The sequence below is a fragment of the Myxocyprinus asiaticus genome, chromosome 23, assembly GCF_019703515.2.
Source record: "Myxocyprinus asiaticus isolate MX2 ecotype Aquarium Trade chromosome 23, UBuf_Myxa_2, whole genome shotgun sequence".
Taxonomy (NCBI): domain Eukaryota; kingdom Metazoa; phylum Chordata; class Actinopteri; order Cypriniformes; family Catostomidae; genus Myxocyprinus; species Myxocyprinus asiaticus.
Window position 1 is genome coordinate 11,163,844 of NC_059366.1, and position 27,421 is coordinate 11,191,264.

General features: G+C 38.4%; 1 protein-coding gene across 3 annotated transcripts in view; it reads left to right on the forward strand.

Moving 5' to 3' along the window:
• The first annotated feature begins 2,712 nt into the window (after positions 1-2,712).
• Positions 2,713-27,421, forward strand: part of LOC127413695 (echinoderm microtubule-associated protein-like 4) — a 125,995-nt gene continuing 101,286 nt past the window's right edge. Inside the window, exon 1 of one of the 3 annotated variants that reach the window (XM_051651032.1) lies at positions 2,713-3,011. In XM_051651032.1, coding sequence (XP_051506992.1) covers positions 2,987-3,011 — 25 coding nt within the window. In that variant the 5' untranslated portion in view covers positions 2,713-2,986. Of the gene's footprint in view, positions 3,012-6,638; positions 11,955-27,421 lie in introns of those variants that run through there. The other 2 variants (XM_051651035.1, XM_051651036.1) reach the window with 2 other exon arrangements.

Genomic DNA, 27,421 nt, shown 5'->3' on the forward strand with positions numbered 1-27,421 from the left:
TGTATAAAATAATAAGATTCACATTTCTGCCTTTAAACCCTCCAAAAATGGGTCCCATTCACTCCCATTGTGAGTGCCTCACTGTAACCTCGATCTTTGCTTTTTGTTTTTTAAGAAAAGGAGGGATGAGTCAAAATAAATTTTTGTGGTAATCAACATTATGCCACAAATGCTGTCAATTGAGCTTAACTTGAATTGAACCCGGAATATTCCTTTAACAAGGCACATATTCAAAACGTTTTTTAAGAGCTGCCCTTGCCTGTGCGAACATCGGATGAGATTTAATTTCTTACTGAGGCAAAGATTTGTATTTGCGTATTTTGCTTCTCTTTTTTTTTTCATATTTTAGTGTTTTATTTAAAATGCATGCACATAGAATAGCATGTGATTTTTTTTGAGGGACAGGCAAAGGGTAAAAACAAATGAACATAATAAAATGCAGGCACATTGCATAATTTAACAACCTGTGGACTACATTTACCTTGCTTACAACCTTTATTGTCCATTGTGTCCAATGCATTGTCGGAAAAACAAACAGTTGACACCTGTGGGGCAGATGTCCTCTGCAAACAAATGTAAACCCTTAACACTCTCCCTTACAAAGAAGTATTGTGTTGGTACCATGGTTCACTTGTGGCATCAGATAGCAATTCCATGGTACTTTGATAAATTTTATGGTACTGAATAATTACCATATTTACATGGTGCTCAGAGGTACTTCAGAGAATACCATGGTTTTAACCCTTTAATGTTTTTTTTAAAAGGTTTGATTTTTCTTGCATTAAATGGAAATCATTACCAAAATCTAAAACAAAATAATAACAGAATAGAAAAATAATTATTAAATATATTAATTTTAGGTATGTTGCTTGAAGGATGGAAAAAAAAATAATCAAAGACAGGTCTTTATTTATTTAAATATTTGAAGTGAAAATGAGTGACTATATACTTTGTGGATGTCAGAATACTACAAATAAATAAAATAAAGAGCAATGAACAATGTTGTTAAACTATTTTATCACACTAAATATGAGTGTAATAGGAATTGCACAATCTGCAATGTCACAATATCTAATAGAAATGTCTCCTATCTAACTTTTTACATTTAATTTCAATGTTAAGAAAATATCTAAAAAGATGGATAGTTTAATAATTAATTTATATACATGACTTTAGATGTTTCAAAATCAAGTGTACTCACTAACAAATGTAAATATTTTTTTTTGATGGGTTAAAAAAATCTTTAACAACTATTGTCATCGTACAGTATAAGCATTATGTGCTTGCAAAGTGAAGAAAATGGGTTTGTTATCCGGAGGCAACGCAGTACAAAGATGGTAATACAATGGTGATGAACGATTGGCATATGCATACACTTTGCTATTTTCGTTGTAACTCAGAGGTACTTCAAAGAATACGATACCAAAGAATACACCCCAAAAAATAATAATAATAATAATAAAATAGTAATAATAATAAAAAAAAATAAATAAAATAAAATAAAAAAAAAACATGATAACTCTATCGTACGTTTTTTTGTAAGTAGGGTCAAAGATTATTTAGCATAGGCCCAGGGCCCCCCTAACCATCAGGGGGCCCCGCAAAGCAAGGTTTTTTATTTATTTTGTATATAGTTATTTATAGTAATTTATTGTCAATTTGTATAGTTATTTATTCTTAATATATTGTTAAATTTTTGTTCGTTTTTTTTTTTTTTTTTTTTTTTTTTGGCATTTTGTGTAATTAATAGAAAGATTTCGCTTAGGGCCTCCACATAAGATTTTGCTTAGGGCCCCCATGTTCTTCGAAAAGGCCCGTATGTCACAGGATGCCTCATATCAGGGTGAGGAAAACTAAGAGTATTTTCAGCTGTTGTGTTAGATACTGTAAAGGTTCCAACAGGAAGGAATCGGGAAGCGGGTTGGCAGTCCAGGTAAATCAGCTTTTATTCAAGCGTTCAGCTTCACAGACAAAGTATAGGCTTTTCAGCTTCATAAACACCAAACAGACTTCACAAATACAAAAGTGGCTTTTCAGCTTCACGCAACTCTCTCACCCTCACTGGCGTTCTCGGCGGCCTTTTCAAGCCCATCTCCGTCTTCACTGTAACGAGAAACAGGTGTTACGCATCATTAATCACCAGTTGATGGCCCTTACCGCTTCCTCTCTCCCCAGTGACACACACGACCACGTCCCGCTCAACAAATCATATGCAAAAATTAGACATATTTGAAAATAATCACAGAGTAGCCTATAAAATAGGCATCACATTATTTAGCACATTACAACTGTCATAAAAAGTATATTTATTCTGCTCTGTATTTGTGCAGTACAGCAAAAAGCAAAAAGGGTTACAACTGTACTCGGTCTACCCTCCTATCTTGCGTGTGTCACATAAGGACAGTGCAGCAAAGATCTAAAACTCACCTCATTCTGATTATTTTCTTATAGTTTTTTCTTTAAAAAAATAAACTAAAATACATGCGCATGGAGTAGCATGTGGATTATATAAGGGACAATAAATGAGGGGGAAAGAAATGATACTATGTCAACTATGATAATCATCTAAGGACACCAGTGTGCACTTGAGTGCTAGAGCTGTCATATTGAGTCAGGCTGTGGCGCAATCGGGCAGTCTGCTCAGCGTCTGAGGGGAAGCCTGTCGTGCCAAAGCAGGCGGAGTCGGAAACGCGAAAGCCCAGCGCTCCTTATACTCCCTCCCCCGCCGGAGGTGTCAGCGATCGCGCTGGAGCAGCTCAGGGAGCCGCCGTGATCGAGTGCCCCAAGAAGCGCTGCGCTATCCGGACAGAGAATCAACCGCAGATCGGTCACCCCCCGTTGTTCTTCAAAACAAGCCGATCACATCCAAAGGAGTCGGCGTGACATTTTACCTCCAAAACCACGTACTATTCTTTCTTCTCGAATAGAGGACGGCGAAATCCCCCTAGTCGCTCCAGGAATATCTCCCTGGATATTTACCTCAGACATGGACGGTTTCGCCGGTAGTTTAGGTGAGTGTGTTTATGGCTTGTAAATGTTTTCTAATAATAGAATGCGTCTTCTGCATACATGGCGAATATAGACGCGCGGTGCCATTCATGGCAGTGTGGAATGAATGCTGTCTCAGTAAATACACGTGTCAACGCTATAGCCTTTCCATTGTAACTAATATTGTATTCGTGCGTATGTGCGCATCGATAGAAAGCAAGCAAGCAAGCTACAGTGTAAACTGCAATGGGCTCATACCACGATTCACGATAGCCGTATATCTTCAGACTGGTGTTTATTTCCGTTGTGAAAAACCCTGCCATGTAATTGGAAAATGCGTTCTCACATTGTATATTAGATTTGCATTTCCTGAAGGAAATACCAATTCTTGCAAAGCAGCAACATAATAATGTTAACATTTTATGTACACTTAGATTTAAAGGGATAGTTCACCAAAAAAATTACATTCAGTCATTGTTTACTCTCCCCTGTGTTGTTATAATCCCATATGAAATTCTTTCTTTTTCTAAACACAAATGGAGAAATTTTGAACAATGTTGTGCTCAGTGATATCATACAATGGCAGTTTATGGTGACTACCTCTTCAAGCTTCAAAAGGATGTAAAAGTATAATTCAGAAGTCTAATAAAGTATACCATGGGACTCATGATTGTACTAAAAGCTGAATTCTGATGAGGTTTGGTGAGAAACAAACCAAAATGTACTGTATTATTTAGTGAAACTGTTGACCGACCGTTGCTCCTCTGTTAGCGTTCATGATAGGGCACGAAAACAGTTTGCTGCACCTGCTCACAAGATGGGGCATTCAAGTGAAACCTCATTTTGTTTATCTAAATACAGGTCTGCCACAGCTATACACAGCTATACAACAGATCACAACCCAGTTACACACAAACCAGAGAACAGAACTTGTCTGAAGAATTTGAGGTCGAAGAGTAGATGCATTTCTATGTCCAGCCTTATTTGTTTGAAACAAATTACTCTATCAAACTGAGAGGGATAAAGAAGATGGTAATGTCTGTCACCTCTTCTCCATTCTAAACCGGTGTGTGTGTGTGTGTGTGTGTGTGTGAGACAGACTTCCACCAGAAGAGAGTGAGACCTCAGCGAAAACATTCGGTAGGTGTAACATTCTCTGCCAAAATCAAGTATTTATCTGGCTCATGAGATGCTGGCTTTGATATACTGTTATGAGAAAGATTTTGGAACGGTGCCAGTTCACAGCTGAAGGAGCTTCATGGCGAGACGCCACAAATAGAAACCGAACGATTGGCAAAATGTACATTCGCTTGTCATAGCTGGTTAGAACAAAAACTCTGACACTTAACATAGAAAATATACCTTTTTATCGCGTGTTATTTGCCGTCAGGTTAGGACACGGTGTGACTGTGGCTTCCTCAGCCTCTTCACCCACTCTCTGTTTGATTTCCGTGTATTCAGGTCCAAACAAATAAGGCTGGGCATAGAAATGCATCTCCTATTTGAATTTAAAACTCTTCAGACATGTTTTATAATTTCTGTTCTCTGGTTTGTGTGCAGCTGTGTTATGCTCTGTCGTTAGTATCGGTGTGGCAGACCTGTTTTTAGATAAACAAAATGAGTTTTCACTTGAATGCCCCATCCCACTAGCGGGTGCAGCGAACTGTTGCTCTCATGCCCTGTCATGAATTTGCACAGGAGAGCAACGGTCGGTCAACATTTCCACTAAAGGCCAAAGTATACATTGTAAGTCCGCGTTGCTGATCGCTCTGCGCACAGTATGCGTGACGTAGATTTAGTCAAAATCCAGTCAGCGCTGGCCAGATTTTCTCAACTCGCGGACATGGTCATCGTCTGTGCGCATTGTCGGCACATGCGTCGGCCATTGATTGTACTAAAAGAGTATCACGAAGTTGTAGTGAGCATGCGTCAAATGCGTTCATATTTGCTCATGGTCAAAAGAGTATACTCACAAAGGCAACCCGGTCACCCAGGCGTGAGCTAAAACGGAACCCGCATAAACAAAGTATACCTGGGCCTTAAGTAATATATTAGATTAGGGTTTGTTTCTCACCAAACCTTACTGAATGCTTTCAGAGCAATCACAAGTCACAAGGAATAATTTATTAGACTTCTGAATTATACTTTTGTTTCCTTTTGAAGCTTGAAGAGGTGGTCACCATACACTGCCATTGCATGACATCACTGAGCACAATTTTTTTTTACAAGTTCTCCCTTTGTGTTTAGGAAAAGAAAAAGTCATATGGGGTTATAACAACACAGGGGTGAGTAAACCATGAGTTTAAATTTTTGGGTAAACTATCCCTTTAAGGCTTTGGTTCTGTGTAAATGAATATGCCACATCAGAGCCGCTTTGCCGTTGTCATGACAGTAAGCAGCACGCTCCTTGTTTTCTGTCCTGAGTATGAATATCGCATAAGGGACCGCTCACACCCAAACGTTTTTGCGTCTGTCTGCTCAGTTTTTTTAAAGATTGTTTTTCTATGTAAACGTGATCAACGGACGTCTTTTAGCATCTCGTGCAGGAGCACTGTGTTTATTTCAGAAGCCATTTCAAGTTCAATAGAACTTTAGAACTTCTATAAACATCTTTTCTCGAGAACACGAAGTACTCCACGATTCATAAAGGCACCGTCCCATGTTTGCACAGCAAAATTCCGCTAGTGAAGAAGGCGTGAGCCCGAGAGTCCATCGCGCGAAATTCATGATAACGCGGATTCTGATTGAGATGACTGTATTTCGGCTGCGAAATTTCAAAGTGCAAAGGTAAATGTGATCGGGCCGTAATGGAAGCCTGTTTTAGTTTTATGGTTTACAGTGTTTTTACTCACATCTGCGAATGTTTTTAGTGATAATGGGATAAAGTGATGTTTAGCGTATTGAATTGCCAAATTAAAAAAAAAAGCATGTGGCTCCACAATGCCGATAATTTACCAAGTCATTTCTTCTTATGGAGACAAGAACCAGAAAACAGTCTAACAGAAATTAGAATCATCATGGCGCCACCCAGTGGTTGGTCAGGAAAACTGGATGGTAGCGCTATGTCTTTTTGTAGCACAATAACGGTTTCGGTGTGAATAGCCTCTAATGCAGTTTATTTTCTCTTTTGCAATGTTGCAAACATTGGTACAGTATATGTTACTGTATTTGTATGTATGGTAAGTATAAAAAAAGACCAATCACAATTCAGAATGCAAATAAATTGAAGACCAATGGCTGTTTAGTATGCGAATATTAGTATATTACGTGACATTATCTTTGTGACTGTGGTAATGCTGAACATTCTCATTCTATCAACATAAGTCAATGCACATTTTTTTATTTTATTTAATCTTTGTGTGTGTGTGTGTGTGTGTGTGTAATTACTAACTTTAAATAGATAATTTCAGCCTTGTGTGCTGTGTGCATCTACAAAACAAAGTTTGAATGGTGTCTTAAGTGGTTCGGGTTGAATTAGTTTCAGAAAATTGTAGATTAACAGTATCAGTTACTGCACACACACTGTAATTAGATATTATTATTATTATTATTATTATTATTATTATTATTATTATAAAATATTATTATTAGAGCATTGCTACAGATTGTGTAATCCAGGTATTCATTTGTTTTTAGAGCTCTGATGTTGTCAGTGCAGATAATTTGTTAACAGGCCCTGCCAATGGCTCAAATGGCAGCAACATTTTTTGTATTTTATGAATCAATGGTGCACTTGGGGGTCATCCATTCAATGCGGACTGCGCAGATCTGTTGATATAGTGTGTTTGTCAGTGTGACTGATGTGTCAGATGGGCTGTGCTGGAGGTTAGGGGTTTTTCAAACAGCTACAGGTGACAAGTTTAATTGCATTATGGATCGAAAAACACAGAGCCCTGTAATTGTTGACTTGGATCAAGTCCATTACTGTAGCTGTCCCATCCTATAACACCCCATCAATGAAATGCAGAGCTGATTATATAAGTTGATTCTGTTGCTTGGTTACACCTGGAGGAGTGATGAGCATGCTATTTGCCCTACTCTGAGTTGCTTTGTTGCAGTAACTGGCAGGGATGCGAAGTGAAGTATGAGAAAAGTGTAAAACTTTGGTTGTATCTGCAGGTGTATATGATAAAACACTTTATTTAGTACCTGCTTTGAAATGGCAGTACAGTTTTGTGTATACAGGCATTAGGTCACGGCCTGAATTATTGGATGCAACTACTGAACTGCAGTGTGTGTGGTTCTTGCTGTCTGTGCACTGTCCTATATTCTCTCAGCAAAACACCCCCTCACTAAAGATTTCTTGTTTCCTTCTCTCTGTTGCCTAGCAAGAGTCACTCCAAAGCATCTTTTAAAGTGTGTAATTTCTGTGCCACTAGCATCACAAATAGATAGTCCCGCCCCCAACCAAACAGATAGTCCCGTCCCCGTCACACTCCATGGGTTAAGCCAAAACTGTTGAGGCTGGTTGGGGTGCTCAAATAAACAAAACAATGTTTTGAATTAAGGCTTTCAAATTAAAATATGAATTTGTCGAATTTAAGAAAAACATTTTTACATTTGAATGCTAAAACTGTGCATATTAATTTTGGATGTAGGCCAAGCACGGATGATAACTTAAGACAGTACCCATTCTTGTGCCAAAAAAGTGCAAAGCGTAGGTGTGTCGAGATGCACTAAAGGTTGAAGCTCTTTTTAACTCGACACGACATCTATAACAGAGCTCCTGCACTAGATGATGACTAAACAGATGTGGCACAATGGTCAAAGACATCCATCTAGCGCATGTTTACATTGCAATCAATGAAATACAATGCAGATGGATGCAAAACACATTCGGTGTGAATTGCCCCTTAGGTGATGGTTTCTGGCCGTTGCATATTACTCCCTTATCAGTGTTTCCATGCATAAGCAATGCATTTTAAAATGCTGTGTCAAGTTGAAAGGAATACTGTGCAACACTAAGTTAACATAGAACTGTCTATTAAAGTGATTCTTTTCTCTTTCTTTTTTTAATTTGAGATTTGAGAATATAAACTGGTTAAATCTTTAAATTTTTATTTTATGCACTTTAGGTTAAAATGAATTGTACTTCTGTTAACAACCACTGATGTTCTTTGGAATAAAAAACAACATAACACGTTGCTGTTTTGTTGCTATTTTCCCCTGACTGAAATAATGTCTTTAAGTTAAAATATAATTAGAATTTTGGTCATATATTATGAAAAAATTTGAATTTATTTCCTCAGCCCTGTTTATAGCACCACAGCTTCTTAGTGTTTACACTTGAAATCAACCTACAAATTACTTACAGTTGTGTCTGCACATTAATTTGGGACAGGAGAAAGCATTGTAACATTGAAAGAATTACTTAAAATAAGTTAATTGAAATCAAACATCAGGTGCAATCTATTTATCTTATTCAAATGGGGTTTCAGCCAGGTACTTGTACATGGATCCACTTTAGCAATTTTGTGGCCTTATTTGACTGGCTTTGATTTCCACCGAAAAGTTTTTTTAAACACCAAAGGTGAATGTTTCACTGGTGAAACTGCATTAAGCGTGTATAACACCAGATCTAGTATCAGTTTTGCACAAAAACCACAGGTACATTAGGCAGATACCGACCACACATTCAGCCATATGCAACCATATGCTCACACCTTTGACACCTCCGTCTCTGCGTCAGACATGGAAACACTTTCAAGGTTCTTTATATGACGTACAGACCAATTTGACTCTGTATGGTTCTTGGAAGATGTAAATGTGGTTTTCAACCATGTAAAATGTGGCTTTGATTATGACGATAGACACTGAAAAGCAAACCTTGCACAGCCTGAAAGATCTGCGCATTTAGTAGAATGTGGACTATGATTGTCATGCAAGGCAACACCTGTGTGATATCTACACTGCTGTGTGATTTAGAACATGTCTCTTAGGGCTTTTGAGTCATGTGCTCTTACAAGTGTAGGTCAGTAGGTTGGCCTGTGAGTGGTGTAATGCCTTTTAAGGCATGTGTATGAATATATGAACTGAAGTTATGTTGATATGTAAAGCAGCCTGAAGCAGGCGTTTGATGGAGGTGTAGGGTCTAGCTCATGGCTCCAGCACTTTAATGTCGAAAGTATGCTTTGGTCTTTTTCTATATCTGCATTTTTGCAATGATTTTTACGTGGCTCGTTCTATGCATCACGTCAATTTCCTGGTGAAAACGAACACTAGAGGTGCTACAACAATGACTTTTATTCCCTTAAGCATTTTTACTATTACTAAACACTTTTATTACTACAGCATCTGTACTTCCACAAACACAGAGTGAAGCGATCACACTGTGTGTGTGAGTGAATTGCCTCAATGAATTATTAAAGGTGCAGTATGTAAGATTCAGAAACCCTTGTTATTAATGACACCTGTGGCCATTAAGTGAACTGCAGCTAGCTACCTGTTGCTCGCGCACACACTCCATAGGGACGCGAGCGAGCATCGACCAAAACAATGATGTAACGTACAAAGAGACTGAATGTGATTCACTGACATCATGCTGACAGATGAGGTAGCATAATTAAAATTACATAGTTATGATTGTTTTACTACCAACTTTGAGACTGCATATTATGCTGGAACAGGGCTAAAACAAAGTGTGGATATAGGTCTGACTATGCGAGACTGTAGTTTCAGGTAATCACTTTTCTTTGCATGATACATAGGCTATCATATAAATGCAGTCAATGTCGGAGTTAGCTAGCTAGCCAGCTTTATCAATAGCTGTTAGCCAAATTTGGTGGATGATGACAGTAGCTGTTTATAAGATAGACTGTACATTATAAATATGTTGACACAATTCAGTATTGATGTGATTCCATCACAACTGTCATTTTGATATATCGATGCGCTATTTTTTATAATAATAGATTGTATATATTTTCTGTATAACCAAGTTACGTTACACTAATGAATGGAGCTTTTTGCATTATCTTGAACATTGTCTAACATTCATTTCATGTATTATTGTAGTTTACAGTAATAAAGTTTAATGTAATAATTACAGATTAACATTGACATTAACCTGACTTTTAGTATAAAGTGAAGATCGTTGAAATTAGCTTGCAGTTCATCAGTTTAGCAGGCAAGATCAAGTTAGCTAAAATGACAGAGATCAGTCCTTATGGCACTATATTTCACATGCTTTGCAGTTATATAAGCTTACCTGTCCAATAAGAAGAACGCTAATTCAGGGTCTGTTTTGATCCCCAAAACCGAATGAAGGTCCCTCCTGGAATCAAATGCCCTGCCGATGTTCACTGTAGTTTTCGCTCGACCACGATCACGTTCCCGTTTAGCCAGACGGGATTCAGTAGATAAATGTTGTTTTTTTGTTTTTTTTGGCTTTGAGTTTGTGTAGGAGTTGGTGTTGTGCTGGGAGCCGGACGTTTGCTGGATTCCATCTCTAAGATAATGTTACCTAGTGTTGCAGACTGTCTGCTGACCATGTTGAATAGCGGAAGAGAAGCTACTGTCTGAGGCAAGGCTCTCGGGAGTGCGCATAAATGTCACATCCTTTGGATTTTCCCGGCAAATGCGACCCGCTCCCTTTGCATGAAAATCAGTCTACAGGCTTTAATAGGCAACCTAGGAAGTCCGGGAAGGGCTCATTTTTTAAGTTGCGTTACAAGCCGTTCACACATTGGCAAAAAAAAGGCGATTATTACATGAAAAATGTTACATATTGCACCTTTAACTAACACCTTGTCAGCTGTGTATTTATATCTAGTTGGCTATATAGTTGCCATAAAGCTTTCCAGTAACAAATGGAAGGCTAAATCTAAAACAAATACATGATGGAGTGGTTTTCTTCAGAATCATTCTACATGAATAACATCACGTGTGGTTTAATGCACAGGCATTTTGAAGGTAACTCTATCACCCCCTTAAGTATAGGTGTAAGACGATATGGTTATCTCATGATTTGGTGTGATATACGATATGAGGTTCATGATTCATTTTTTAAATTTTTTTATGTTTGTGCAAAATGGACATTATAATTTCTCATCAAAATAAAGTTCTTTAAAACACAATATAAATGTTTAAATAATATGAGTTTCTCATACCTTTCTCTGTAAAAAAGATAAAAAAACAAATAAGCCTTTAAAAATAGTGGGCTTCATTCATGCTGATCAGGTGCATAACAAGCAATAGAACTGAACAGAACATGTCTCGGAAAAGTATGTCAAAATTTCATTAAATTGTACATATAATAATGATATGAGCTGTCAATGTTTGAAATAATGTGTACAGTTTACATTCATTTGTATAACAAGCACTATAATGGTACTGTCAGTTTAAGATTTTAACACACATCTTACAGATTCGCACAGGTGTTCCTGTTCATTTATTAACGAAAGAGAAGTCTCATTTTTTTTTAACTTTTTGTGATCAAAATTAATATTTCTTTTTACATTTTTACCTAACCATAAAGAACAGAAAGGATATTAAAAGACACATTAATCAATGAAAGTGGAGTGCAGGATCTCATCTTTGATGGACACACATTACACTGAAGAAATGGTCAATTTTAATCTCAAGCACTTTTCAACAAAACAAGCCAATTTTCTAGGTATTCCAGTATTTAAATTCCTAAAAGCAAAATTTAAGCACTTGAGTGTAGGAAAAAAGCGCTGTAGGAGTAAAATCATATCGGTTTTTGCCAATTAATTGACATGATAACAGATTTCTGGAACTATTGGTTATTGGCAAAAATCCACACAGATAGTTTTTCCCTATTGTGTCCGGTGCTGGAGCGGCTGGGAAGGGTCCACTGTCGTTATACAGTATGAGAGCGGCCTCTAGAGGCGAAATAAAAACGATCACTTCACTGATGCCTTGTGGTGTTTGTTTTGACACATGAGACTACACTCTGCATGGAGCGGAACACTTCAGATGTGGATTTAAAACATCAACAACAAAAGGTATGTTTACAGTACACTACAGTACACGTTGTCATATCATTATAAAGTAATTAATTAGTTGACTACATGCTGCATTAGTAGAGAACAGCAGTATGTTTGCTGAGAGGATTCTAACATTAAAGCTAACCTCAAGCGGTTAAAACAATGTGGCAAAAATACACGCAAGTCCTACTCAAATGTTTAAATGTCACGATTGTTACCATCTATTACCATCTATTTGCATTAGTTTATATCCAGCTGGTCACGTTTATGCATTCCTGGTGACAGAAATATATATTTTTATAATTTGTATGTGCTTTTTCAGTTTTTGAGGCCATATGCTCAGCAGGGAGTCCCAACGATCTAGTGATTAACGACATCCCATTTGCAGATGCTAATACGAGCTTCGTCTGTTAAGCTCACATCTGAAAATCACTAAAAAAATCGGCTAGCTCATTGGTAAGGTCACGCATCACGTGAAGGAGGAGTCAGGAAGCGGGTCGTTGTTTACAAGAGAAACTTGTGCCGTTCACAAACCAAAACAGTCCAAAACAATTTCAAAACAATATAAATAAAATAAAAAATAATATCCAAATAATAATAATAATAAAAAAAATGATGTAAACAATGACGCGCTTCCTGACTCCTCCTCCACATGACGCGTGACCTTACCAACGAACTTACATCATCCCTCTCAAGAGCTCACATCACAGAGATGTACGGAAGTGAACATTTGTAGTTAAAGTATATAAGTATTGTTTTGTTTCTAAAAATAATCAATCGTTAGCGTTCAGAAGAATTTTATTTGTTGACTGGAGTCGTGTGGATTATTTTGATGCACCCTAAATATGCATTTTGGACCGTCAAAAAATGGAGGACATTCACTTGCATTGTTTAGAGGAGGAGGCCTGGAATGAAATCCTAAAAGTCTTAAATTCTGTTTTGATGAAGAAAGAAACTCAGATACATCTTGGATGGCCTGAGGGTGAGTAAATTATCAGCAAGTTTTCATTTTTGGGTGAACTATTCCTTTAAGTTGCGCACTGTAACCCAAAATACATGCTTTTTTAAAAGAAAATAAGGGATTTTTTATGCTAGTCATCATGCCACATATGCTGTCGATTGAGCTTATCTTGTATTACACCTGGAATATTCCTTCAAAGAGATGAAACTTTGCAGTGGGTTTTACCGTGCTGTCGGTTATTCACTGTTAAACTGCAAGCAATATCACACAAAAACGCTCTCCGAGAAGTTGCATCTAACCACTGCCCCACTAACCAACTAGTCCTCCCTGGCACATCACTAGTAACCAGGGTAGGGTTGCACAAACTGTCGTAAGTTCTCACGTAAGTTAGGACGTAAAGGTCACACTAAGGGCTTAGTAACTACTAGTTAGTTTGTAACTAAGTCAGTGCTTAATTTGGCGGCACCACCTGTTCTTAAGGCAAGACTTAACTAGTAGGTCCTTAGCTCTCCGTAAAGTAAGTCTCTCCGTAGTCGCATAATATGACGTTTACCTGAATTAATCCAATAAACAGCCTATAAATTTGTACACAGAAGTGTTAAACAGCCGTGAATTTCAATTTGATCTTGTTACGGTTGATGTTCAAACCTTGTAACCTGTAACTGTCAGCTGTGATAAATTATATCCCCATTGAAATATGATACGTAATAAAAGTAGATTTGATAAATATATTTGCCCTGTGTAAATAACAATATATAGGAACTGTTTCTAAAATAAATAAGGGTGATAAATAAATACTAATACAACAGGCTGGAAAAACAGACATTTATTCATTTTAATATCCTATATATATATTTTGAATGTGTTGAAACTTGACACTGGGTGACGCATCCTGAAAACTGCACTGTTAGATCGGTTTAATGCTGAAGAGACACTTAAAAGTAAGTTTATTTTCTCTCTCGTAAATGTAAATGAGTGTAAATGTCAACATCTGTATGTCGAAATGATTGATGCCTGTCACGCAAAACATGAGCTCATTGATGTCATAAAATATTAGTATGATTTTTTTATTCCATTCGTTACTCCTGGTCGGAGGCTTCTGTAAATATTTAGTTTATACGTATGGTTACGTTCTAACTAAGTTTAATGGTGCAACGCTCAAATATTTAGTAGTGCGTAAATTGTGACTTAGTGGCCATTTACGCCACAGCTAGGCTAAGTTTTAACTTACAGCTGGTGCAACAAGCCCCAGAAGTTTGCAGGATCAAGCCATATAAGCAGCGAGCCATGATCCATTGTGCCCTTGTCTTAAGCAAAGCACTTTCTTTTTCCTCAGGTCTGTCCCTGTAAAAAGTGTGTTGTAAAGGCACCAACACTATAGAGTTGACACTTCCTCAAAGAACACCACAAGTCCTTTGATTTCAAAAGTATTTAGACGAATAAACACAAGAGATCGCTAAAAATGATGCTCTGTCATGTGACCAAAAGAAAATTGTAACTTTCTGCAATGCACTGCTAAGCTGTATTCCCACTTGATCTCAAATTGACCCAGCTCTTTCCATATCCTTAAAATGGATCTTAGCCTTTCTATCCATCAAATGCCCAGTCAGAGGTTTCTCTACTGCAGGGCTAGTCAACTGGAGGCCCGCCAATTATCTTTATCTGGCCCTCCGACTAATATATTCAAATACCAGAGTGCTCTCTGCACACAACAGTGTTCAAAGATGCGAGCCACAGCAATCAGCGGTGAGTTTAACAACGCTCAATGGCGCGTGCAACAGCATTCAGTTGTCCATCAGTCATCAGTTGTCCAGACCGGAGCATGTTTAAGCTTTTCTGGTGATAGTTTAGTCACACTGCTTTGCAAAACATGGATTGCACCATTAAGGTGAGCATTTGATAGCGTCTTTTTCAATCAAATGTATTTATATAAATTGCTTGTGTGGAGTGCTGTCAAATCTACAGATGTAAAAAACAAACGCAGTTGTGACAGAAATGTTGTCAGCACATATGCACATCTTGGGCAACAAAAGAGAAACTGATGATGAAAACCGAACGTTTAAGATAATGTGCTGCAAAATTGCTTTTATTTAATATTCTTGAAGTGTCAAACGGGCGTGTCTCATCTGTTCAGGTTCGGTAGTGCTCGTAAAAGCAGCGATAACGTGACTGCGAACAAAATCAACACAGTTTGTTCTTCTTTTACCAATGACTGATGATCTGCACAAAAATCTGGCTCTTGCACTAGCTATTGTGTGCAAATTCACAATATTTGAAGGACTAATTTTTCCCTCACTGAGTAGGAAGATACTTTATAGAGAAAATGAAATGTATTAATGCTTGCATAACTATGACATTTTTATATGACCATTGTTTACATATGTGGATTGATATTGTAATATAATATAATATTTGTAAACAATAGCCCTAAAATGTTAAAATGATCATTATATATATATATATATATATATATATATATATATATATATATATATATATATATATATATTTATTTTTTTCTTCCAAGTAAAGTTGATCAAAACTTATTTGTTAGTTAAGAGTATAAGTCATGTTTGTTATTCAGCCAGATCTTATGAAGGGATTTATGGCCAGACCTTAAAAAATTATAATTCAGTATGCAGTATACACTGTGACTATTTTAATCTAAATAAACACAGTATTAAGGGTGTTTTTTTTATGTAACATGCTACTTGCGATAAAAGTGCTAGCTAAGATGAATTCAGAAAATATTTTGGCCCCCACCAAGTTTTCATATGGATAATCTGGCCCCCGCAAGAAAGTAGTTGAAGAGCCCTGCTCTAGTGTTTAAGTGCCGTAAGTCGTATTGAGGCGCTGGCTAAATAACTACTTGTGTTCTGGAGCTGGATGCACCAGTGCAGTGAATGAAATAATAAAATTTGTTTTTGTGCACCAATGCTTTCTCGATGTGAAAACCCCCAATTTGCTATTTTATAGATTGTCATCCTTTTGGATAAAATTATTTTGTAAAGTTTTGTAAAGCCTTTTCTTAGAAAGAGGTCTTGGGTCAGATGCAAATAAAAATACTGATAAAGACGATATTTCTCATGGAAATGGTAATGCAATGTGAACCCTTTCATTGTTGAGAAACCTGACTGATGGTAGTTTCGGATGAACTGGTCTCAAGCAGTGTACGGTTCATTTGCTATGTGTATTACCATGTTTCATGCGAGAGTTTGTTTTGGAATTATCTAATTGTTTTGAATCTAAATGATCCGTGTTGTGGCCCATTGTGGTCATTAGTGAATGTTTAAGTGTGTGTGAGAAAGCTGAGTTGCACTTGGAAAGTCAAGCTGAGGATCAGATTAAAAAAATGTATTCTTCTAGATTGCAAAAAGAAATTCCGTCTTCCATTGGTTGCACAAAAAGATAGTCCTGCCCCAAATCCACACCGTTGGTAAAGCCAATGTTGCAGTGCCTAGCTGGATGCATTGCTCAAATGAATTTTTTGAGAGTGCCAAAGAACCAGTGTTACACTTTTAGGTGAAAACCTCCAAATGGCTTAGTTATATTTGACTCTGCATATTAAGCTGGGATATGAGAGAATTGTAACATTTAAAAAAATCAGCGTTTAACAAAAAAAGATTGGGAAAGTACAGGAGAAAGAGTGGAAACAAACGAAAGCTGAGAGAGAGGGAGGGAGAGATCCGGAAAGGGACACACATGTGCCCGAGCGCTTCCAGATGCTGGAATGTTGCCTCCCAATTTCTTGCATTGCTCATTATTTTCTTCCCTCATAACAATGGATGAGATTTCAGCTGGAATGAGAAGAGAAATGTGTGGAAAGGAATGAGATGTGTGCATAGAGTAGACTGATACATTCTCAGTCTGAAGAATTGCAGAACCACTGATGCACTGCTTCCTGCAAATGCTGATGTCCACAGAATGGACATGGCTCGGTGGCGCCCAACTACGACTCTGGAGGCTGCTCAAATTTCTGCCGCGCCACGGAGCGCAACTCGCATATTTTCCATTAAATTCGACCCAAATCATTAGCAAAGGACATAGATTATTTACTCTAGTGTTGTTCATTCTTGTAGAAGGGGAAACCTTGGTAACTTTTGTGTGTACTGTCTACAACCTGAACCGCATCAACATGCCCTGTGTTTGATAACTGTGTCCTAGCCGCGATATGTTTCAGTATTACTATTTATTTCTTTAGAAGTAAAACTTTTTAAATGAAGAAAATTAATTCAGTATTTTTGAGGAATCAAACTTCTTTTGTCTTTTTGACCAATTTATTATATAGAACCAGCTCATAAGAGTCATTCGCTCAATAATTGGTCTACACTGGTCACACTTCATATGCTAACTGTAAACACTGTGTTTTTGTGGCACTTTAAAAATTCAAATGGTGCTGTCCAGCCAACATAACACCATTGGCTCAACCAATGGTGTGAGTTGGGGGCAGGACTATCAGTTTGTTATATCAATAGCAGAATGGGGGCATACAGTATTGCGATAGCTTTTTGAAAAAAAAAAGGTGGTTAGGTGGCACAGAAATTACACACTTCAGCTTTAAGTTGAATTGGATTCAGAACCAGAATCATAAAATTCTTTACGATTCCCATCCCAACATTCCATGTTTGTTTAATTTATCTGTTATTAGCCTGTAAACTATGTTGCTAAATTTCCTTGAGGCTTCTCTGAGGAAACCAGGAAGTAGTATGGTTAGTCCACAACAATATATGTCTGTTCCCTTACGACTCGGTACACTTGACATTGCACCAGGAAGCTGACACTATGTGGAGTGTCCTTCTATACGACCTAGTTGAAACCTTTTTACAATAACGTCAATTTCTAAATTTGGTTATGGTGTTTAAGCTTGCCCTTTTAGGCGCGAATCTGAATAAAAGCGGGAGTGCAAACACCATTTTTCAGAATTTTCTTCTTTCAAGACAGCAGTTCATCTCTCGACTAGAAGCCTTATGCTACTTTGCCGTCAACATACATGAATCAGCGGGTGGGAACTTCATGGCAATGAGAAGACTCCCTGCTCCCCTTCAGTGTTCCAGCGAACATTTACTCCACCTCGCCGCTTTACACTTCGCTGGTAATCGGGCCACTTCAGCATCCTGATTCCCCACAGCGCTTTGTCCGCTTACACAAACGCGAGGTGTTCTACCAACAGGGTGTTATGCTGGGTCAAATTTTCAGAAGGAAAGTGCTGACCACAGATGCATCCAACACAGGTTGGGGCATGGTGTGTTATGGATGCCTGACTTTCGACATCTGGACAGGTGCGAAATGGGCGTGGCATGTCAACCGCCTAGAGCTACTGGCTGTCTTTCTAGATTTGAGAGCTTTTTATTCCGACATCGTGATCACCACATTCTGATTCGTTCGGACAACACAACAGTAGTGGCGTATATACAGTTGAAGTCAGAAGTTTACATACAGCTTAGCCAAATATATTTAAACTCAGTTTTTCACAATTCCTGACATTTAATCTTAGAAGAGATTGCCTGTCTTAGGTCAGTTAGGATCACTACTTTATTTTAAGAATGTGAAATGTCAGGATAATAGTAGAAATAATTATTTATTTCAGCTTTTATTTCTTTCATCACATTCCCAGTGGATAAGAAGTTTGCATACACTTTAAATTGTTTAACTTTGGTCAAACCTTTTGGATAGCCTTCCATATGCTTCTCACAATAAGTTGCTGGAATTTTGGCCCATTCCTCCAGACAGAACTGGTGTAACTGAGTCAGGTTTGTAGGCCTCCTTGCTCACACACTCTTTTCCAGTTCTGCCCACAAATGTTCTATCGGATTGAGGTCAGGGCTTTGTGATGGCCACTCCAATACCTTGACTTTGTTGTCCTTAAATCATTTTGCCACAACTTTGGAGGTATGCTTGGGGTCATTGTCCATTTGGAAGACCCATTTGCGAATGAGCTTTAAATTCCTGGCTGATATCTTGAGATGTTGCTATAATATATCCACATAACTTTCCTTCCTCATGATGCCACCTATTTTGTGAAGTGCACCAGTCCCTCCTGCAGCAAAGCACCCCCACAACATGATGTTGCCACCCCCATGCTTCACGGTTAGGATGGTGTTCTTTGGCTTGCAAGCCTCACCCTTTTTCCTCCAAACATAACGATGGTCATTATGTCCAAAAAGTTCAATTTTTGTTTCATCAGACCAAAGGAAATTTGTCCAAAAAGTAAGATCTTTGTCCCCATGTGCACTTGCAAACTGTAGTCTGGCTTTTTTATGGCATTTTGGAGCATTGGCTTCTTCCTTGCTGAGCAGCCTTTCAGGTGATGTCGATATAGGACTCATTTTACTGTGGATATAGATACTTGTCTGCCTGTTTCCTCCAGCATCTTTACAAGGTCCTATGCTGATGTTCTGGGATTGGTTTGCACTTTTCGCACCAAACAACGTTCATCTCTAGGAGACAGAATGCGTCTCCTTCCTGAGCAGTATGATGGCTGCATTATCCCATGGTGTTTAAACTTGCGAACTATTGTTTGTACAGATAAACGTGGTACCTTCAGGCATTTGGAAATTGCTGCCAAGGACGTTCCAGACTTGTGGAGGTCCACAACTTTCTTGGCTGATTTCTTTTGATTTTCCCATAATGTGAAGCAAAGAGGCACTGAGTTTGAAGGTAGGCCTTAAAATACATCCACAGGTACATCTCCAATTCAGTACACCTCCTGTCACAAGCTAATTGGCTAATTGCCTAAAGGCTTGACATTGTTTTCTGGAATTTTCCAAGCTGCTTAAAGGCACAGTTAACTAGTGTTTGTAAAGTTTTGACCCACTAGATCTGTGATATAGTCAATTAAAAGTGAAACAATCTGTCTGTAAACAATTGGAAAAATTACTCATGTCATGCACAAAGTAGATGTCCTAAACGACTTGCCAAAACTATAGTTTGCTAATTTTAAATCTGTGGAGTGTTTAAAAATTTAGTTTTAATGACTTCAACCTAAGTGTATGTAAACGTCTGACTTCAACATTAAATCGGCAGGACGTGCTGGCTCACGTATGGCTGGCGAAACGCAAGTATGTGTTTCCTGTGGTGCGCCTCCTTCATTCTGTCATCAGCAAAGTTCGAGTGGACATGGAAACAATTCTGTTAATTGTGCCGAAATGACCCAATCAGTTCTGGTTTCTGGAGATGGCAGAAATACTGGACGGGCCTCCATGGGAAATACCACTGAAGAGAGACCTTCTCTCTCAAACACAAGACACAGTTTGGTATCCCCAGCCAGAGCTATGAAGCCAACACGTGTGGCCTTTAAACGGAGCACAGTGGATGAGCCAGAATTGGCTCAGTCGTTTATGAACACCATTTTACAGGCTAGAGCATCATCCATGAGATTCCTTTACACACCTTGGAATGTGTTCACTAATTGGTGCTTTTCACATGGCAAAGACCCAGTGAACTGCCCCAAACCTGCAATTTGTGCATTTCTTTAAGAGCGATTGGATGCAGGGCTCACTCCATCAATGCTCAGAGTTTATGTGGTGACTATATCTGCGTATCATGCTCCTGAAGCCGGCACTTCTATAGGCAAACATGATTTAATCATAATTCCTTAAGAGGGCGGGGCGGCTAAATACCCCTCGCTCGGCTACAGTCCCGACTTGGGACCTAACTTTGGTCCTAAAAGTGCTCATAGGCTCCCTTCAAGCCTATGTTGAATTGTGTGTGTGTGCTTTCTCTTAAGACCACATTACTGCTGGCATTGGCATCAGTAAAACGGGTCAGTGATTTGCAAGCACTGTCAATTGACAATTCATGTTTGGAGTTTGGTCCGGGTCTTTCAAAAACCACTGTCAAACCCAGAAAAGGCTATGTGCCTAAGGCTCTAACAAAACCCTTCAGAGCGCAGGTGGTTCACCTTCAAGCCTTTTACCCTCTTCCATTTAATTTGGATGAGTAGCAGTCCATGCATTTGTTATGCCCTTTGCGAGCGCTACACACACAAGTTGAGCGCACCCACCAGTTCAGACTGTGTGATCAGCTCTTTGTGTGCTATAGAGGACGTACGAAAGGAATGTCTGTCTCCAAGCAAAGACTTTCTCACTGGATCATTGATGCGATCGCCCTGGCTTACGAGTCGCAGAGTGCGAATTTCCCAATTGGTGTTGAAGTACACTCAATTAGAGGCGTGGCATCTTCATGGGCATGGACGAACAGTGTGTCCTTACAAGACATATGTTTTGCAGCAGGATGGTCTTCTAAAAACACAAGTACAGGCTCCCTGACTTCCTGACTCCCTGACTACGTGCTCCCTGACACAGGACTGCAGCATCATGTTTCCTCTATGGAAGGTTTTGTTGCGTAGTGCGGCGTGATGGGACTCTGTTCCCCATAGCATCAGCTTGCTGATGCAATGTCAAGTGTTCCGTGTCGTAAGGGAACATTTCGGTTACGTATGTGAACTCGGTTTCCTGAGACAAACGAAACATTGTGTAAGCTGGCCACACTACAGACTCTGAGTTCTTTGAGGTGCGAGCGATGCGTTCTTGTCCCTCAGTCAGAAAATTCTGAGGAATGGTGTTTGCGTGCCCGCTTTTATACTGGACAGCTTCGTATCTAAACAGAGCAGGGCTTAAACACCATAGGAAATTTTAGAATTGCCGTTATTGTAGAAAGGTTTCAACTAGGTCATATAGGAGGACACTCCCCTTAGCGTCAGCTTCCTGACGCAATGTCTCATTCCCTTCGTCTGACGCAATGTCTCATTCCCTACGTAACCGAGATGTTTTCTTTCATTATAACCTGTACACGCACACACATGCAAATAATTCAAAATCACTTAGTTGAATGATATGCCGTACTACAGAGCTTGGAATGTTGCCAGGTTTCTTTCGGGAAGCTCCTCCACAGAAATGCTCTTGAATGCATTGACTGATTCATGAGTCCAGGCCCTGGGGTCTGCAGCCTGTGGTGAAACTGAGAATTGAATTAAGGCGAATCAGCTAATTTGAGATCTGTTTTGCTCTGCTGCTGCTCATGAAGAGGGGGATGAAAGAGAGAGAGAGGAGAGGAGAGAGAGAGACGTACTGGAGGGTAGCAGTGGAGAACATAAAGGGGCAGTTTCCATGTTGGTTTTTAATCAGGATGTGCTACCATGGCTGACGTGTGTGTGTGTGTGTGTGTGTGTGTGTGTGTGTGTGTGTGTGTGTGTGTGAGAAAGAGAGAGATGGGGTTCTAATCTCAGGGTGGAGTTAAATCCACATGTACAATAGGACAGCAAGTAGACTGAAGTGGTTCAGAATGGATTAAGTTCATGGCTTGGCTATTAAACTCAGATCTTAGATGAGGTTTCAGGCACTATTTCTCCACCAGTAGAACCCAGACAGAATTTTTTGAATCACTTGAATCTGGATCTATCTTTATTTTGAGATGCTTATGCTCATAAAAAATACCATCTGGTTCATATGTGATGTGGTCATGACTCAATAAATCTTCCATACTAAACACTCGTGTTAGGATAAAATTAGGCAAGTAATATTTCAAAAATTGCAGTTGTGTACAGTGTTGTTTATATTTGCACACACCCATATGTATGCACACATTAAGTGTGATGTCACAAGAGGCAGGTGTGCACTCCATGTGCGTTGGATCAGTATCAAGTGTACTGCTCTAGACGGGCAGGCTTATCTGGTCACAGTACTTCAATTTATCTTGCCATCTAAACTAAATGAAAACATTGCCCTCTTCTTTGTGTCTGTGTGTTTTTACCAGTGTTTCCTACAGGATTTTTTGTTTTTGTACATTTAAACTTTAAACTTTCCAGGTGGGTTGTCATGATACTTTCAGGAGTAGGTACCAATAACAATAAACTTCCATGATTCTCTACACCAATTTCAGTACCATAGCAAAAATGGATAAAATGCGATTGAACACACATTTTTAGCCTAAATAAAACTTAAATATCAATGTAAATAATACATTTAAACATCTTCATGTTTCCTTCAAGTGTTTTTGATTCAAGTAAACTTTGCTTACATTTTTTTTTTAAGAAGGGTCCTATGAAACGTTAATTCCCCCCCCCCCAATCTTGTGTTTTATAAGTATTAAAATTATTATTGTGAATATACATTTTAGCAAATATTACATTTTACTACAAAGTATTAACATCTTTCTGTTCCAAGTTGAATCAGGCCTTTTTGTAATAAAGTTCACAAGCTGGGCAAGGAGGAAGCTGGGACCGGCCTGACACTTTTCAGTGGACATTAAACACTACAACACAGCTGCTTTTCAGCAGCTCCAACAGGTATTGCTTTTCAGCATTACACTAATGACACTGACACACAGACAGACAGCTTTGTGTGTCTCTCTCTCTCATCTGCCGCTGTCTCCTCCCCTCAAATACTCCCGCCGCCCCTCACTGGAAAGCGAGACCGGTGTGGCACACAGATGGAGCTCATTCACCACTTATCTTCCTGGCCACGCTCTGCCCAGACGCCGCTCGGCCACGCACTGCTTGCCATACTTTTATTTTGACATTATTATTATTGTGAATGTACATTATAGTGAATATTACATTTTACTACAAAGTATTAACATCTTTCTTTCGCAAGTTGAATCAGGCATTTATTTTGACATGAAAGCTTTTCAGTTTGTGTGTTTTTGATGATATCTTCACATCTCCTGTTAAGCAGTTGTTTAAATGGCCCAGTGTGAATATTAAATGTAATTATATAAACAAACTCTGCATGCACTACGTGCTTCCCAGTGAATAAGTGCTCTGTTCTGTTACAGCATGCGTGATGCTTTTAATGTGGTGATTTCAGCATATGTGTGGATTCATACGTTTACTGTAAATTGCGTAGCACTTGCAGACAGTATATTTATTTAACTCGCATCCTTCTGTGGTTTGATAGTCACACTAGGACCTGTCATGATTTTATTTGGATTAATTGTGCATACATTTTTTCCCCAAATATGTGAAATTCATGTGTCAGGTAGTTAGTTGACCCTAGCCTTAAGGTATGCCAGCATGGTTTGATTATTGTTGCTTTTTTTTACATAAGCGCTGTATAACAAAAATATGATAATTGTGAAAATTAACTCTGGAGGATAGAATTCATATCCGCTAGAGAGAACACACATTTATCCAATCTTATCGTTTCTGAGATATAGACCTTGTGACAACTTCCCTTTTTGACAGCTAGACCTGGTCTCGCCTATATATTATATTTAAATAATATATGCTGTGTGAGATTTACATTCTCCATTTTGTGCCTATGAACTGGGCTGAGCAATTTGAAAATAAATGTGTACAGTGTTTTTTTGATGTTGTTTATTAAGTGTGGTCCCCTTAAGTTTCTGCATTTGGCATTCTGGCGGGTACAGTAGTGCACTGTGCTGATGCTCTCTGCCATGTTGTGCTGCTTATTTTTAGCTGTTTTGTCACCTATAAATCATGAATGTGCAGCATGTGGCATTTTCTGCCATCAGACGCCCCTCGTTTTTCTCCTTTACCACACTCTGGCCACAAAGCAAACGCAAACGGATACATGCAAAATATACTATTCAAATGCCCTTATATACACATAAGATGAACACACACTCACCAAAAAGGTTATAACACACTTTGTTTTGCATGTTTACACATATACATTACATGCATGCAGACATACATACCTGTATGTATGTTCACACTAGGGCTGCACGATAATGGTGAAAATTATAATCATGATTATTTTGCTCAATGTTCATCACGACTAACCTTTTTTTTTTTAATTATAGAGCTGCACAATTTGAAAAAAAAAAAAAGAATACTGTTGCCACTGCTTAGATCTTGATTCTAAAAGAACAAAAAACCTAAAATGATTTAACAGTTGCTCTGTTTAAACAAGTTAGAACAGCAAACTAGTAAATTATTCCTTTTGACCAAAATTGAGGCAAAATTGAAACCGTTACCCAGGTGTTTACACTTGCATCTTTTTTTAAGATCCATTTTTTAAATTATTATTATTATTATTATTATTATTATTATTATTATTATTATTAACATTATTATTATATCCCCATACCCTACAGTAATATATAGGCTTTTTGTGCCGGCTGACCTCTGTCTCAGATTTCATGCTCTACATTAGTGTGTGCCTGTCCAGCAGCCAGGTGACATGGCATAATGGGCTCATTCCATCTCCGCAGTGCAGCACAACTGAGTCATAACGCTGCATGTTCAGACAGTTGAAGAGGATATTAACTTAGGGCACTGCTGTCCATCCAGCTTTCTCTTTTTTTATTTTTATTGCCGCAACTGCCAGGTCCAACATTAAAAAAATACTTCCATGGTGATCAGGAGAACAGCATAGTTCAGAATATTTTGTATTTTAACTTTTTTCTTTCTTTTTTTTTTTTTCTTTTTTTCTGAATTGTGTCTCTTTGTGTGTGTGTCTGTGTGTGTGTGTGTGTTTGTGTAGACAGGGGGCACTGTAGCTATTTTGGTTTTTGAGACTTGAGAAGGGAACTGTATATGTGCTCTTTTTTTTTTTCTTGGAGTGTTCATTTTAACATAGTACTTCAAAACTTTAACTTTTCATAATGTGCAGTTAAAGGTGCAGTAAGTCAAGTCAAGTCACATTTATTTATAAAGCACATTTAAAAACAACCAGTGTTGACCAAATTGCTGTACAAAAGCAGGTATAGATAAGAGCAGATAAAAAGAGACAATAAATTTCAATCACAGGCAGAAAGATAAGTGATACAAACACATCAGTGTACGGGTTCAAGGTAAATTAAAAGCCAATGACAATAGATATGTTTTAAGCATTGTTTTAAAAACTGATAGAGATGGCGCAGTTCTAATAGGAAGCGGCAGAATGTTCCAGAGCTTAGGGCCGGCTATGGCAAAGGCTCGTTCTCCTCTGTGCTTTAATTTGGATCTAGGAACAGAAAGCAGTCCTAGATCCCCAGATCTAAGAGATTTTGAAAGATTGTGTGGGTGCGGCAAAACAGAGAGATATGGAGGTGCCTGGTTATTCAGTGATTTGTAGACAAATAATAAAATCTTAAAATCAATTCTGTATCTAACAGGCAACCAATTAGGGGTGTAACGATCCATTGATCTGGATTGATGCATGGATCCAATAACCAACGATCCAATGTTATTGATACTACAGGTAAATATCGATATAGACTTTTTTTAAGATGCACCTTTGTTTTAATACTCTCATGTCAGCCACGTCCGTACATATTTCCATCATGCGATGAAGCAACCTTATTACATTCATTTCACTTTATGAGTGCAAAATACGCTTTTCATGTGGGACAAGGATGTGCGCAGGGTCTGTGAAGCCAAATTGCGCTCTGCTATCCGTGCGTGCCCATCAGCCGAGCTTCCCATGAAACACAAGCTCAAGACCAGTGACAGGATTAGTGTGAGCACGTCAACCGGGTGCTCTTTAAAATGCGAGCTCTCGTGACAAATGCAGAGTGGCACACATGCGCGATTAATCGATATCGTTGTGCATGCGACCCATTTGAAATGTACATGAGAATTTGCTATTTAAAAGTACCATGGAGAAGTTCAACCATCATGTGAATCGTCTTGACAACGCCGACATTCTGAACAGCACTAACGAGGCAAAGAGAAACACCTGCTCAGCACTAAATCAAATCAAATCAAATTACTTTTATTGTCACACAACCATATGCGCAAGTGCAACAGTGGGTGAAAGTCTTGGGTGCAGTTCTGAGCAACATACACCACTAGCATCAGTTATAAGACTTGAAACATCTACACATCAACACCCTTACTAACATTTATCCCAGTTAACTGTAACAGAATTTTTCATTTCAACTGTGGAAGTTGTAACCAAGAAAACCACGAATAGCACGGATAGTTGGAAACAAGTCATGGGTATGTAAGTACTTTGAATTGGATTAAACTAAAAAAATAAGCTGTAATCAAACGATTGATGATCACTTGTGTGTGACATTATTTTTTTATATTATTATCTGTTTCATTTTTTTCAACATCTGAAGTACCTTATTTTGTTGTGGATGTCCCAATGTGGAAACTAAATGTGCACTTTTGAGAGAGCTCAAATTATATTTTGGCTGCATTTGAGGGCAAAAAATTTTTAATTGATTGTGTAAAATAGGCACATAAGATCAGAATATCGATCGCAGGGCCCTGAATCGAATGTAATCAAAATCGTGTCACGGCAGACTTTGAAGTAACTACAAATATTGGACGGCAGGCCAAGAGAATCGATATAAGATCGTATTGTGATGAAACGTCCGATTTACACCCCTACAACCAATGCAGTGAAATCAATATTGGGGTAATATGTTCATATTTACGTCTGCTCATCAGAAGTCTAGCTGGAGCATTTTGGACTATTTGAAGATGAGATAGAGAAGATTGGGTTACGCTAGTGACCAGAAATTACAGAGAATCTTCTATTGGTTAGATAGGAATGAAACCATTTTAGAACTGGGCTGCGAATACCAGTACCAAACTCTAGGCGGGAAATAAGAATGTTGTGGTCAACCA